Source organism: Carcharodon carcharias, chromosome 3 (assembly GCF_017639515.1).
Source record: "Carcharodon carcharias isolate sCarCar2 chromosome 3, sCarCar2.pri, whole genome shotgun sequence".
Classification (NCBI taxonomy): domain Eukaryota; kingdom Metazoa; phylum Chordata; class Chondrichthyes; order Lamniformes; family Lamnidae; genus Carcharodon; species Carcharodon carcharias.
Window position 1 is genome coordinate 84571500 of NC_054469.1, and position 15292 is coordinate 84586791.

A 15292-nucleotide genomic window follows, 5' to 3' on the forward strand; every position below is an offset into this window, starting at 1 on the left:
ACCGCGGCCAATGGGTAAAACGTTGGTTTATCTGCCCGCTACCAAACTTAGTGCAAATCTGGGAAAATTCTGCACCATGTCTCCTCATGCCCCCCACCCATCCTCTATGGCCCCTCTTGGGCCCATGCCAATGTATATCCTCCAGACATCTATGGCCTCTCATGCCCCCCCATGTCAAGCTTTGCCCCTCCACCTAACCCCGCATGGCCTCTTCCCCACTTGCTAAGCTATGCAAATCCACTGCCCCCCATGGACCATTCTCCTTATGCCAAGCTATGGCATTTCCATGCCCATTGAACCACCATACACAGTATAGAACCACTGAACTCTATAGTGACAGCAGGGTGTGTAAAAAAATCTTAGTCATTCATTCAGTCATTCACATTATGATAAAATAAACTCCTTTTTAATACAGGAAAATAAAAGTGTCAATCATCCAGACCCTTTAAAGTATGAATAGCAGAAACTTCAAGCACTTGAAACCTCTTAACCTTGTGTAAATAAACACTGCACAATTAACAGCAGAAATCAGCGAGCCAGAGCTATCAATCAAGCCATGTTTTCTCTAGGGTTCAAGGTGGAATTCAATAATTGTTATATTACTAAAGCATTACAATGAGTGAAAACATACGCACACCTGGAATACCCATTTTTTGAAATATTGGTCATCATTCCTCCAAGAAAAGAGTAAAATCTGTGTCTAGTTTTTGTTCAAAAATATATTGGTATATTTAAATTATTGAGAAAAGCTTAGTGTTGTCAAACAAATGGCATCAAGCTTTAGGTTTGAAAAAATATAGAGCAATGCTTTTGACATATTCAAACAAATCAAAACCAGAGTAGTTTCCAGAACTCCAGTGCCAAATAAGATTTGAACGACTTCTAATTGACCACTCAAATATCCCATATAAAAAATTCAAAAGTTATTCACTTACTGCATTCTTTCTTGGGTTTATTTTGTGTTAGTTTCGATGACTGCCTGCTCGATTTGAAAAGCTGCTCCCAGTTTATGGTGTCAGCGTAGCAAAGTTTGAAATTATTGACGATGCTTACTTGGCCGTCACTAATCTCCTTGAGTGAACGCAATCCCAGAGAAGTAATGTTCAGCTTCACCAAAGCGAATGATATACTACTACTAAATATGTACAAAAATAGAAAGACATTAGGTAAAGAAAATTACACCTATATTAACCAGATGGTTGTTTAGGCCCAAGCTCAATGACAATTTATATTCATTGACACAAATGAAATGAATAATCACACATTTTAAAAGTAAATTCATTCCTGAGTGAAGTGCTGCATTCACTGTCTGTGTGTTCTTAGTTCATTGCACTTCCAGTTTTGCAAATCAAAATCAAAATACAATTCAAACTTTGTATTTACAACACAATTAACTTAATAAACGACTTCTCACCATTAATAAATAGTTCCTATTAAACTACAGCTATATAAGCCACTTACCGATGTTGTGTCCGGCCTCGTATAATTTCAAGATTTTCAAAAACCTGAAGATTTTCATAATGGTCTGGCCAACTTTGAATGAACAAATACCCTTATAAAACAGAAGTATGTTAATAAGGAATTACAAAAGGTTTGTGAAACATCATATCGCTAATAGATATTGAAGAAACTCAAGAAATAATGGGCTGCAACTTCCTCGGAGTGACGATCAGAACCAGCCAGTGGAGCTTTCTCCCAAGTCCAGGGTCACATTCCTGCACCAGCAAGTTGAAGGTGGACACGCTGCCTTTTTTACGGCACTAGCTGCTGTAAAGCAGGAAAGTGTAAATGTCTGACAGACCAGGGAGAGGAGAAGCGGATAGGATTTGGCGGAGGGGTTGGCAGTGTTCGGAGGATGGTTGGGATGGGGAGAAGGTTTCAGGCATTCGGAAGAGGGTGGGGATGTCAGACATCAGGAGGGGGTTAGGGGGTGATTGGAATTTTGGGCGGGGTCAGACATTTGGCATGGTGGGGGAGATTGGAATTCCAGGGGGTCGGGGGTGGGGAGTCGGACATGTGGGTGGATGGGGAGTTGGGGTGGTCGGACATAAGAGGATGTGTGTCTGGTTGGACCCCAAGGGTGGGATGGTCTGTTCGGGTTGGAGAAACGAGAATCGAGTCTGTTGAGGTGGGGGATGATTAGGTGAGGAGTCCCATGTAGCTCTGGGGAATCTCCATGGCAGATTGGCCGGTGGGTGGGGAATACTGTGGGGGGGTGTGGTTAGTCAGGGTTGTGGGAGCCCCGGGGGGTGCGGTGTGGTCAGGGATATTGGGGGAGTCCCGTGTGGGGATCGGTCTGGGTCTTTACAATTGTTACCCAGAATTTAGAAGAGGTTTTAATTTTTCTAACTTTTTCTGGGTAACTATTGGTGTGACCCATCCATTGGTCGGAACTATCTGAAGCTTGCATTTTAAATTGCATTTTCGGATGGTTCCCAGGTTGCACAATTGCCCAGAGGAAATGTGCACTTCTGGGCAATTGCCTTTTAAGTGCTTACCCGTGAAGTTCCGAGATGGATTCCCCAGCGCATCTTTTGGGGGGTACTCTGAACCGCCCAAATGCGATGCTGGGGAACGCAGAAGCTATGGCCTATCACTGCACAGATTTAAAGTTTATCACTAATCTATGCTCTTCAGTTGGATCCCCTCCTATCCACATTAGATTGAATTAATAATAAATCAAATGTAGTTATCTTAAAATGAATCAATCAGTAAAGTGGTTCTGTATTCCTAATTTTCAGAGAAATCCAATATGTAACAATGTACTCTAAGAACATAGGAAGAGTGGTTATAATCAAAGCTGATCATCATGGAAGAGGAAACTAGTAGGGTGGGGCCATTGCTATTCCTGCACAGGAGTTACTTGGAAATGGGGAAAGAAACAAATCGCTTCAAGTTTTCAGCTGACACCAAACAGGGATACTGAACAGTCTTGAACAAAAGGTAAACAGTCAATTTAAGTAATGAAGTTGATGGAGGACCTGGCTTGACTGATGAATTGGACTAATGAATGGCATATATTAGTATAGGTTGACAAACGCAAAGTCACAAGATTGGGAAAGGATAATATAAAGTGGCGATATAAACTAATTGATATGGTTGTGAGGAATTAATACAGGAAAGAAATTAAGGGATACATTTTTATACATTATTGAAGCCATCAGCAGAAACGTGGGTGGCAATGAAAACAGCACATGGAATCTTACACTGTTTAGCCACAGTGCAGAACGTAAATCTCCGGGTGTGATTTGAGTTTATAAGGTGTGCTGGGACAGCTGACATTTTTGGTCACTTTGCTAAAGAAAGATTTCTAGGCATTGAAGACAGGACAACATGAGACACTGGTTGAATGGGATTAGGCATCTGATTAGGAGCAGGGCCAAAGCTGAATGTTCAAAGGAAATTTTAAAGAAATACTCAACAATTACAGGTAATACAACATCAAAGTATTTAGAATAGTCACAGATTCTACAAGAGAACATAGTTGAAAAGAAGATAAGGAACAGGAGAAGGAGTAAGTACGCTTGGCCCTTGAGCCTGCTCTGCCATTCAATGAGATCATGTCTCAGCTCCACATTCCCATGATATCCCCATATCCCTCGACTCCTCTAGAATTTAAAAAATTATTGACTTCTGCATTGAATATGCTGCACTAAATGACTGAACATCCATTGCCTCCTAGGTTAGTGAATTCCAAAGATTCACAACCTCAAGTGAAGAAATTTCTCCTAATTTTGGACCTAAAAGGCTGAGACTGTGACTACTGATTATAGATTCCACAGGCACAGGAAATGGCCTCTCAGCATCTTCTCTGTTAAAAATGTTATCTGTTTCAACATGGTCATCTTTCACTCTTCTAAACTCTAGGGAATATAGGCAGAGTCTTCTCGAGGGAATATAGGTCTATTTTCCTAGGCCTCATGCCAATCATCAGTCTAGTGAAATTTTGCTGCACTCCCTCTAGGGCAAATAAGTAAGGAGACCAAAGCTGTACATAGTAGTCCAGGTGTGGTCTCCTCAAAGCCCTATATAACTGCAGTGAGCCTTCTGTACTCATATAATCTAATCCCTTTGTAGTAATAGCTAACATATCATTTGCTTTCCTAATTGCTTGCTGTACTTGCAAGTTAGTTTTTTCTGATTCACAAGGACATCCAAATACCGCTGAATACCAACACTTTCTAGTCACTCACCTTTTTCAAAAAATCTGCTTTTCAATTCTTCTTACCAAATTTGACAATTCTGCACACTATGCTCCAACTGCTACCTTCCTGCCTAGTTATTTAACCGATCTATATCCCTTTGCAGCTTCTCTACATCCTACTCATTCGCACTTTGCTTTGTATTTGTCAGCAAACTAGGATGCATTACACTCGGTCCCCTCACCTAAGACATTAATATAGATTTCCAACAGGTGAGGGTCAACACACAGATCCTTGTATTACCCGACTAGCTAAAGACTGCCACTCCAAAAATGACCCGTTTATTCTTACTCTGTTTTCTGTCCATAACCAAATAACCAATCCAAAATCCATGGTAAAAACAGAAATAGAAATACCTGGAAAAACTCAGCAGGTCTGGCAGCATCGGCGGAGGAGAGCACAGTTGACGTTTCAAGTCCTCATGACCCTTCAACAGAACTAAGTAAAAATAGGAAAGGGGTGAAATATAAGCTGGTTTAAGGGATGAGGGGCAGGGGGGTGTTGTTGGGACAAGCAGCCAGTGATAGGTGGAGATAACCAAAAGCTGTCACAGACAAAAAAACAAAGAGGTGTTGAAGGTGGTGATATTATCTAAAGGAATGTGCTAATTAAGGGTAGAAGACAGGACAGATAAGGTACAGGTAGCTCTAGTGGGGATGGGGGAACACTAAAAGATAGAAATAAACAATAGGTGGAAATACATTTAAAAATAATTGAAATAGGTGGGAAAAGAAAAATCTATATAAATTATTGGAAAAAACAAAAAGGAGAGGGAAGAAACGGGAAGGGGGTGGGGATGGAGGAGAGAGTTCAAGATCTAAAATTGTTGAACTCAATCTTCAGTCCGGAAGGCTATAAAGTGCCTAGTCAGAAGATGAGGTGCTGTTCCTCCAGTTTGCGTTGAGCTTCACTGGAACAATGCAGCAAGCCAAGGACAGACATCTGGGCAAGAGAGCAGGATGGAGTGTTGAAATGGCAAGCGACAGGGAGATCTGGGTCATTCTTACGGACAGACCGAAGGTGTTCTGCAAAGCGGTCACCAAGTCTGCGTTTGGTCTCCCCAATGTAGAGGAAATCGCATTGGGAGCAACGAATGCAGTAGACTAAGTTAAGGGAAGTGCAAGTGAAAAGCTGCTTCGCTTGAAAGGAGTGTTTGGGCCCCTTGATGGTGAGGAGAGAGGAAGTGAAGGGGCAGGTGTTGCATCTTCTGCGGTCGCATGGGAGGATGCCGTGGGAGGGGGTTGAGGAGTAGGGGGTGATGGAGGAGTGGACCAGGGTGTCATGGAGGGAATGATCCCTACGGAATGCCGCCGGGGGGGTGAAGGGAAGATGTGTCTGGTGGTGGCTCATGCTGGAGTTGGCAGAAATGGCGGAGGATGTTCCTTTGAATGCGGAGGCTGGTGGAGTGATAAGTGAGGACAAGGGGGACCCTATCATGTTTCTGGGAGGGAGGAGAAGGCGTGAGGGCAGATGCGTGGGAGATGGGCCAGACACAGTTGAGGGCCCTGTCAACTACCGTGGGTGGAAAAGCTCAAGAACGGAGGTGGTTGACAGGGCCCTCAACCGTGTCTGGCCCATCTCCCTCGCATCCACCATTACGCCTTCTCCTGCCTCCCAGAAACATGATAGGGTCCCCCTTATCCTCACTTATCACTCCACCAGCCTCCGCATTCAAAGGATCATCTTCTGCCATTTCCGCCAACTCCAGCATGATGCCACCACCAAACACATCTTCCCTTCCTCCACCCCCACCCCCCGCGGCATTCCGTAGGGATCGTTCCCTCCGTGACACCCTGGTCCACTCCTCCATCACCCCCTACTCCTCAACCCCCTCCCACGGCACCCTCCCATGCAACCGCAGAAGTTGCAACACCTGCCCCTTCACTTCCTCTCTCCTCACCGTCAAAGGGCCCAAACACTCCTTTCAAGTGAAGCAGCATTTCACTTGCACTTCCCTCAACTTATTCTACTGCATTCGTTGCTCCCAATGCGGTTTCCTCTACATTGGAGAGACCAAACGCAGACGGGGTGACTGCTTTGCAGAACACCTTCGGTCTGTCCGCAAGTATGACCCAGACCTCCCTGTCGCTTGCCATTTCAACACTCCACCCTGCTCTCTTGCCCACATGTCTATCCTTGGCTTGCTGCATTGTTCCAGTGAAGCTCAATGCAAACTGGAGGAACAGCACCTCATCTTCCGACTAGGCACTTTACAGCCTTCCGGACTGAATATTGAGTTCAACAATTTTAGATCTTGAACTCTCTCCTCCATCCCCACCCCCTTCCCGTTTCTTCGCCCTCCTTTTTGTTTTTTTCCAATAATTTATATAGATTTTTCTTTTCCCACCTATTTCCATTATTTTTAAATGTACTTCCACCTATTGTTTATTTCTACCTTTTAGTATTCCCCTCCCACCACTAGGGCTATCTGTACCTTATCTGTCTTGTCTTCTACCCTTAATTAGCACATTCCTTTAGATAATACCACCACCTTCAACACCTCTTTGCTCTTTTGTCTGTGACGGCTTTTGGTTATCTCTACCTATCACTGGCTGCTTGTCCCAACAACCCCTCCCCCCCGCCCCACCCCTTAAACCAGCTTATATTTCACCCCTTTCCTACTTTTACTTAGTTCTGTTGAAGGGTCATGAGGACTCGAAACGTCAACTGTGCTCTCCTCCGCCGATGCTGCCAGACCTGCTGAGATTTTCCAGGTATTTCTGTTTCTGTTTTTGTTTTGGATTTCCAGCATCCGCAATTTTTTGCTTTTATCCCACAATCCATGGTAATATGTTACTCGCAATTCTATGAGCCCTATTTTGGGCTGCATCTTATCGTTGTCTTCTGAAAACTCCAAATACAGTCAATACACTGGTTCTTCTTTATCCACTCTGCTAATCACAAACTCAAAGAATTTTTAACAGATTTGTTAAACACTATTTTTCTTTAATAAATCAATTTCTGCCCAATCATATTATCATCATTTAACTGCCCTGTTATCATGTTCTTATTAATAGCTTCAAGCTTAGCAGAGGAGGGTGAAAGGAAAGATTAAAATTAACTACTTTACGTAGAGGGTGATGAATATATAGAATGGACTAGTAATGAAGACATGTGAGCTGCTTGCATCTGCAAACAGAGATTTGGATAAGTCTCTGAAGAAAAATGTTAGTGGGATCTAATAGTTATTATGGGACATGTTCACAGGACAGTTAAACTGAACCATTTTTTTTGTATTCCTCTTGTGTACATTCCTTTGTTCCTAAAGCACTTAAACAACTGTCTGCTAGTAATTCCAACATAAAAATCATCAGAAATGGCGGTCTCACATTTCATGCCCTATATCCTTTTTCCACAGTGATTCAGTAACTTTCATATGGGAAATTGCAAAACCTCCTATTTATATCACATTTTTAACTTCGAAAAGTGACCTGAGGCTTTTTTGTAAGGGTGTACGAAATAAACAAGCATGCTGCAACATTCTGAAGGTCAAGTACATTTCATCACTACTCTGATCCAAATTAGAGCCTTGGTTCCTTTTGCAGACTAATGATTATAAAATATAAATGATTATAAAAAAGAGTAATGATTAAAATGTATTTTTTCACAGCTTTAATATGTTTTCCAAAATCAAGCATTGTCTTCTTTGAAGAACTTCAAATTTGTTTTGCTTGAGCTGAAAGTCTCAAAATGTTACAGTGAAATACCAAACAAGACTGCAGTGATGTAACAATTAATCGCATATAGAAGAAACATGGGGCAGGATTTTATGGAGTCCTGCATCCTGTCTCACCCCGCCACCCTAAGCCCTGGCTGAAATGTCGATCCTGGCAGATGCCTTGTTGCAATTTAATACCATGATCAGTACTAATTGCTTTAAGGCAAGACTTCTGTCCCTCCATTAGGAGGAAGTCCTGCCTTAGAGAGCTGCTGACCAATCAAATGACAGACAGTAGTCCCAGCTGTACCAGGTGGGAGCAGTGGCAACTGCTGGGACTACAGGTAGTCCCAACAAAGAGGAACCTGGACTCAAAGTCCGGGGTATGGCTGGGGCCAGATTGTCAAGTCCTGGTAAGCGAGGTTGGGGGCTGGGTTTGAGAGGCCAGAGGGAGGATAAATGGGGAAGTATGACCTGCACGAAGGAGTGCCTCTGATGGCCCAGGGGACCCACAAAGGAGGATTCCACCACACCCTCCCCCAATTCCCTTTGCCAGGCAGCAACCAACCCAGCTAAAGCTGCTGGGTTTCCTTACATGGACTGCCCCCAACTGTGGATATAATACCAGTGAAGGCTGGATGAGGCCCTCAAGTGGCCATTAATTGGCCACTTAAGAGCCTAGCTAGGCTCATGGTTGAGCATACCATCCGATACCTCCCCCGCACCCCACCATAAAATTTCAGAGAGGTCAGGGGCAGGTGAGTAAGTGGTGGTAAGGCCACTACTGGATTTTATGTGCTCCCCAGCCTTCAAACCTGCCCATGGGGGAGGATAAACTCCAGCCCATAGTGTTGAGAAAGTGATATATTACATCCTGGATCTCTCCACTAACATAACTTTACAAATAAATTGCATTTTATTTTAACATGGATGGACCTGGAAGCAGTTTTTGAATGAACCAACCTGTTATTTCTTTCACAGTTCTGAAGACTTCTAGTTTCTCTAAAGACAGAGCAGTTGTATTTGTGAAGGGATCACTAGAATAGGAAAGCATGAATTACCATTAATAAAACATTATACACGTACAGGGCAGGAATTTCTGTTAGAGCGTGCTGGTTCTTCTGGCAAAATTTGCCTGAAACCAGTAAAAAAAAGTTGAGAGTTGAAATTACGTCCAGTGCAAATAGAGTATCTGCAATTTTTGCAATAGCTTTTTTCTTTAAAATTCACATCAGGGTGGGGGTTTTGCTGGGAAAGTCAGCATTCATTTTGCATCCCTAGATGCTCTCAAGAAGGTAGTTTTTATCCAATAGTAAGTGGGTCATCTTTAAACTAACGGTTCTGATTGATACAAATTAAAGGAATACCATGCAATAAGATCCACAATTAGGTGTCTCCTCCTTTACAATTTGAGGAAAGAGTCAGAAGGCACATTTTTCAGACAAATAGTCAAAGACAAGACCATTGTAAGATCTTCTCTGGGAAAAGAAAGCTTTAACAAATACTAGATAATTGTTGGCGAATGAACATATGCATTGGGATAGCATCACTCAAACAAGTCGAACTTGCAGTGTGGTAACTTATTATTGATGTTGTACATGTGGGTTTGTAAAATATCTGTTATGGCTTGGGAGGAGATGATTTTTGCTGATAGTCTTGGAATACAACAAAAAATATAATTTATTAGTTATTAAAAATGAACAAGGCAGAAACTAAAATTATAAAGTCAACAAAACTACAAAACAATCACACATAAAATCAACTTCTTGCAGACCAAGTTTTTATGCCTCAGTGAATAGATGGATGGGTAGACAGATGACTGGTTTATTGAAAAATCATGACAGCAGCAGGTACCGAATTATGAGGATGACACAAAATTTACAGATTTAACAAATTTAATGCCGGGTTAACTGATTTCAGAGGGTATGTCACAAGTAATCTTTAGTTCCATCCCTTAAACCAGCAAAGGATCTGCTTGATCATTCACCAGGCATGATGCACGATTAGAACATTATAAGAAAAGAGAAATAATTTACCCTCTGAAAGCCAATTCCATAATGATTACGTTTCCATTAATTTTGGTGCAGTTTTTAAAAGAATCAATGTTTGAAGAATTGATTGACATTGTATTCTTGAATGGTGGTACTCCTAATCCATTGCAATCTGAGAAAAAAAGGATATAAAGACATTATAAACAAGCAAATAGTAAAAAGGTGGCATGTGTATTTTTAAATCAAGAAAGACTTGCACTTATATAATGCTGCTCATGACCACTGGATGTCCCAAAGCTCTTTACCGCTAATACTGTACTTCTGAAGTGTAGTCTCTGTCCTAATATAGGAAACATGGCAGCCAATTTGTGCACAGCATGGTCCTACAGAGAGTAATGAAAAATGACCAGGTAATCAGCTTTAGTAATGGGGCCTGAGGGATAAATATTAACCAGGACATCAGGAAGAACGTCACTGCCCTACTTAAAAATGGTGCCATGGGACCTTTTACATCCATATGAGATGAGATATAATAACTCAACCAAAAGGCAGCACCTACAACAATGCAGCACTCCCTCCATTTTGCACTGGAGTGTCAACTTAAGTCTCTGGAGAGGAGTTTGAACCACTTGTTGTTATGATTTGGAATGTGTTACCTGAAGGGATGGTGGAAGCAGATTCAATCATATCTTTCAAAAGAGTATTTGATAAATATTTGAAGGGCAATAGGAAAGACCAGGAAAGTGGAATAATTGGATAGCCCTTGCAAGGGACTGACATAGGGCTGATGAGATGAATGACTTCCTTCTGTGCTGTATCATTCTATAATTCTAAACACAACCTTCTGACTTGGGTGAGATTGCTACCACTGAGCTACAGCAGACACCATGAATGCCTTATCCCTAAGGAGATAATAATTTACAAGAATGATGGTGTGTAATAGGTTTCTGAGAAATCAATGGGATCTGATTTGATCACATTTGCCATTTAATGAGCAATATGATGTGTTTAGCTACAATTTGCAAGTTCTTTTATATTTACCTCATGTTAATTCTGAATGTTAGAGTATAAGATAGATATTGTAAATTGCTTTACTTTTCTGACTTTGTATAGCAAAGTTTATTTTGTTTATTTAAAAACATTGAACCTTGTGGCTTCATTCTCTTAGTGGGTATCTAGGATTTCAAACTTAGTCTACATTAAACAAACAATTACTGGTCCTTTACAGGATTGTAACACTCTCCTGAATTTTAAGTTACCTCTTGTTAATTCGAAAAGTATACAGCAATTTGGGGAGAAGAGGTATATAGTTGCTTGGAACATCGGATAAGGAGCTGGGAGATTGAGATGCTACAGTGCCACCAGTGGCTGAAGAGTGTAAGCAGAGAGCAACATGTTTATGTAGGCAGTTTCCACTATAAAGGTGGACATTGGAATTCATAATAGCAAATGTTGACACATAAATTTGGTTACTGAAGTAAGGTTTTATAGACAATAAGATTTTTGATATAATGGACCATAACTTCCAAGCTCCAGGGCATGATGTTGTGGTGGAGGGCGGATACCCCAAAGACGCATTGGGGAACCCCCCAAGAAAGCTTTCAGGTAAGGTTTGCATGGCAATTGCCCGGGAAGTGCAAACATCTGATGGACAATTGCCTGTACTGCGAACCATCCAAAAATGTGATTTAAATCACAAGCTTTGGGTGGTTCCGATTGTGTTACAACAATGTTAGAAGAATTAAAATTTCTTCTAGTGTCTGGGTGACTATTGCAGAGACCCATGCCAACCCCCCCCCAAACCCCAGAAGCCCCAAAAGCTCCCCCACCCCTTGAACCCCCAAGGGACTCCCCCCAAACCTGGTCACTCCCCCCCATCATGGGAATCCCCCATCACCCTGACCACCCTTCCAATGGGACTACCCCCAGCCTCAAGGGACTACACCCCCTGAAGGAACTCCCCAATTCATAGGATATCCCCCACCCGCATGGGGACTCTTCCCTCTCCGCGAGACCTCACTCCCACACCCCCGCCATGACAGGCGACATGCCCACTCCCGCTGCAAGGTGGCTGGACCCCACACCCTCCCCAAGGCCTGACCTGGCCCCCTGCCTCCCAATCCTACACACTTACCTTATACGCCTATCTTGTCAAAGCTCTTTAAACCAAGCTGGATCTTTAAACTTAACTGTGTTATGGCAGCTAGTGCTGTAAAAGAAGTGGGGATGGGGCGGGGGGTTGCAGGGTTTATTACTAGCGACTCTACAGCCTTTTGACACTAGGCCCTCTGGATGAGTGCTGCATTACCCAGGTCTCGCCCGGCCTGAGTCGGAAGGTTGGGGGAAGTAGGATCACCTGGGTTTCCAGGTAGGAACTTTCAAGCAGAGGGGCAATCCGACTCAATTGCCACTAAATCGGAAGCAATGGCCCCTTGTCTTTGCTATATGAGGGGATTGACATATGAGGAGAGATTGAGAAAAATAGGTCAACATTCATGATCGTTTATAAGAATGAGAGGTGATCTAATGCTAATGGAAACATAAAAAACTCTTAAAGGGTTTGACAGGATAGATGCTGAGAAAATTATTCTCCTGGTTAGGGATATAGTGACAGTCACAGACTCGGACTACAAGTCAGCCATTTAAGCCTGAAGTGAGGAGAAATTTCTTCACTCAAAGGGTTCTGAACCTTTGGAACTCTCCCGCCCAGATGCCCAATTTCTGGGTACATTCAAGGCAGAGGTTGATCATATGCCTTTTTAATGACCTTCTCAAGCTGCCCTGCCACCTTCAACAATTTGTGCACATATATCCCCAGGTCTCTGTGCCCCTGCATCTCCCTTTAGGATTGGACCCTTTATTTTATACTGCCTCTCCTCATTCTTCCTACCAAAAAGTATTACTTCATACTTCTTTATAGTAAGTTTCATCTGCATGTCTCCAGCCACACCGTGTCTTCTTGAGAGCTATCACTATGTTCCTCGCAGTTCACAAAACTTCCAAATCTTGTTTCAGCTCCAAATTTTGAAATTGTGCCCTGTCACACAAGTCTAGGTCATTAACGTTAACCAAGAGCAGCAGTGGTCTGAATACTGATCCCCAGGGAACCCTACTATATACCTACTCCAACCTCAAAAATAAACGTTCACCACTACCTCTGTTTCCTGTCGCTCAGCCAACTTTGTATCAATGCTGCCACTGTCCTGTTTAAGATCATAAGATCGTAAGAAATAGGAGCAGGAATAAACCATTCAGTCACTCGAGTCTGCTCTGTCATTCAATAAGATCATGGCTGAGGCCTTCTGTGACCAGTGGGTGACGCAGGGGCTGGAGTGCATCATCAGCCCTGGTAGAACCATAGAACCATAGAAAAGTTACAGCACAAAAGGAGGCCATTCGCCCCATCTTGTCCATGCCAGCCCGAGGGCACCCAGGTGCCCTTTCTAATCCCACCTTCCTGCACGCGGCCCACACCCTGCAGCTTACAGCATTTTAGGTGCAGATCCAGGTACTTTTTAAAAGAGTTTGGAGTTTCTGCCTCTACTACCAACTTGGGCAGCGAATTCCAGATACCCACTACCCTCTGCATTAAAAAGTTCTTCCTCATGTTCCCCCTACACCTTCTGCCACATATCTTGAATCGATGTCCTCTGGTTCTAGAATTCTCCATCAAGGGAAACAATTGTATCTTGTCCACTCTATCCAATCCCCTCATTTTAATAATATCTTAATTTCATAAGTTTTCGTCAAAGATTTTGTTTGAAGTTACAGTACCCCTTTGAAGGGGTTGATCATTAGTTAATTTGTTTATTGGGCGTCAAAAGTATATAAGGACAGACTTAAGTGAAAGTACCCCTTTTCAAAGGGTTGATGATTTGATCATTTCATTTGTTTGTTTTGTTTTCAAAACGGTACAAAGAGAGGCTTCCTGGGCAAGGTGGCCATTAACAGGTGCAGGCAGTGGGCTGTTGAGGGGGTCACCCATCTTGACTTCCTGCCTCATTTCTATGGTTACGTCCACACCAGGTGTCCCTGGAGAGGGAGCATGCGATATCCACTGGTGTGCTTGGGCCTTCCATGGCCAGTGGGCACCACAAGGAAGTGACGGGCAGGGGGTGTGATGGAGTGCACAATCACTCCTGGGAATTTAATTTTAATTTGATAAATTTCCTTTGACTTTATTTATGTTACAATAACATTACAATGCCCCTGCCAAAGGGGTTGATTATTTGTTTATTTTCAAAAGAGTACAAAGAGAGACTTGGGGTGGTCTTGTGGCGCAGTGGGTAACAATCCTACCTCTGAGCCAAAAGCTCCAGATTCGAGTCTTACCTCACATATGATGGCCAAGGAAGGTGTGGTCATAACGCAGCCAAAATGGTTGATTATCAATCTGCAGATCCTTCCAACACACACCAATGGTAGGCAGTAAGAGTGGGAGAGATTCTTGGTCAGCCATCTGATAGCAAGAAAGTTGGATCCTCTGGCATCACTATCCTCAGCTCCAGGCTACAACATGCATGTAAAAGTGCACGTTTCCACAGCAATTCGGACTCTGAGTGAACTCTAACACACCACCTGTCACAGTGGGAACATTCTTGTTTCTCTGTGACGCAATCAGTTAGCATGTTTGGCTGTTGGTGGTCTGAGACTACCCAGGGATGAAGAAATTCATTCATTTAATGGGTATCGGTTCACTCAATTGTCTCGAGGACTAGCATGTGGTTCAGCATAACACCAGCAGCATGGGTTTGACTCCCATTCTGTTTGAGGTAGACTTGGGATCTGCCTCCTTGCCTTGTCCCTGAGAGTGGAAGGCAATGGCAAACCACCAATGACAAAAGAAAACTGCCAAGAAAAACAGCTGAGGATGCAGCATCAGCAGACAATGAGCCAAGGACTGACCTTCATGCAGAGCACACATGAATGAGCTCCTAACTCTACAACCCTCCACCAGTGTCCTTAAGTGTCTCTTTAGGGCTGACCATTTATAATAATATCCATCTGGTCTGGGACCCGATCCAGCTTTCCCAGGGGCTTGTCTGTTGGCCATATTCCTTGCCCTTGATCAGGAGAAGACTTGTGATGAGGTAGATCACACGTGGTTATTTGGGATTCTGCAGGCATTCAGGCTCAGGACGCATTTCGTTATCTGGATCAAGCTTCTGTATGCCACTTTGGAGTGTCTAAGGTTTACGTGTCCTTGGTGGCACCCGTCCACTTTGGGAAAGGAATGCCTGTTGTGGAGGTGGTTGATGGGAGTTGCTCTGTGTGAACTGCACTTGGAGCTTGTTCCCCTCAGCTTATGTTCAAGGATCCTGTCAGCCTGCGGAGGATCTGACTGTCAGCAAGTCTATGCCTTGGCATCCTCTGCCAGGATCAACGGGTCAAATGTACTCCTATTTGGTCAGTGGCGGCCAGACTCCCTGCTGGAGAAGCTC

General features: G+C 43.2%; 1 protein-coding gene across 4 annotated transcripts in view; it reads right to left on the reverse strand.

Moving 5' to 3' along the window:
- The window catches only part of egfra (epidermal growth factor receptor a (erythroblastic leukemia viral (v-erb-b) oncogene homolog, avian)), a 359425-nt gene that overhangs the window by 105329 nt on the left and 238804 nt on the right, over positions 1–15292 (reverse strand). For all 4 annotated transcript variants that reach the window (XM_041183261.1, XM_041183260.1, XM_041183263.1 and 1 more), the window contains 4 exons: positions 9897–10023; positions 8824–8897; positions 1462–1552; positions 936–1135 (listed from right to left, as the gene is read on the reverse strand). In XM_041183261.1, the coding sequence (XP_041039195.1) occupies positions 936–1135; positions 1462–1552; positions 8824–8897; positions 9897–10023 (492 nt within the window). The remainder of the gene's footprint in view (positions 1–935; positions 1136–1461; positions 1553–8823; positions 8898–9896; positions 10024–15292) is intronic.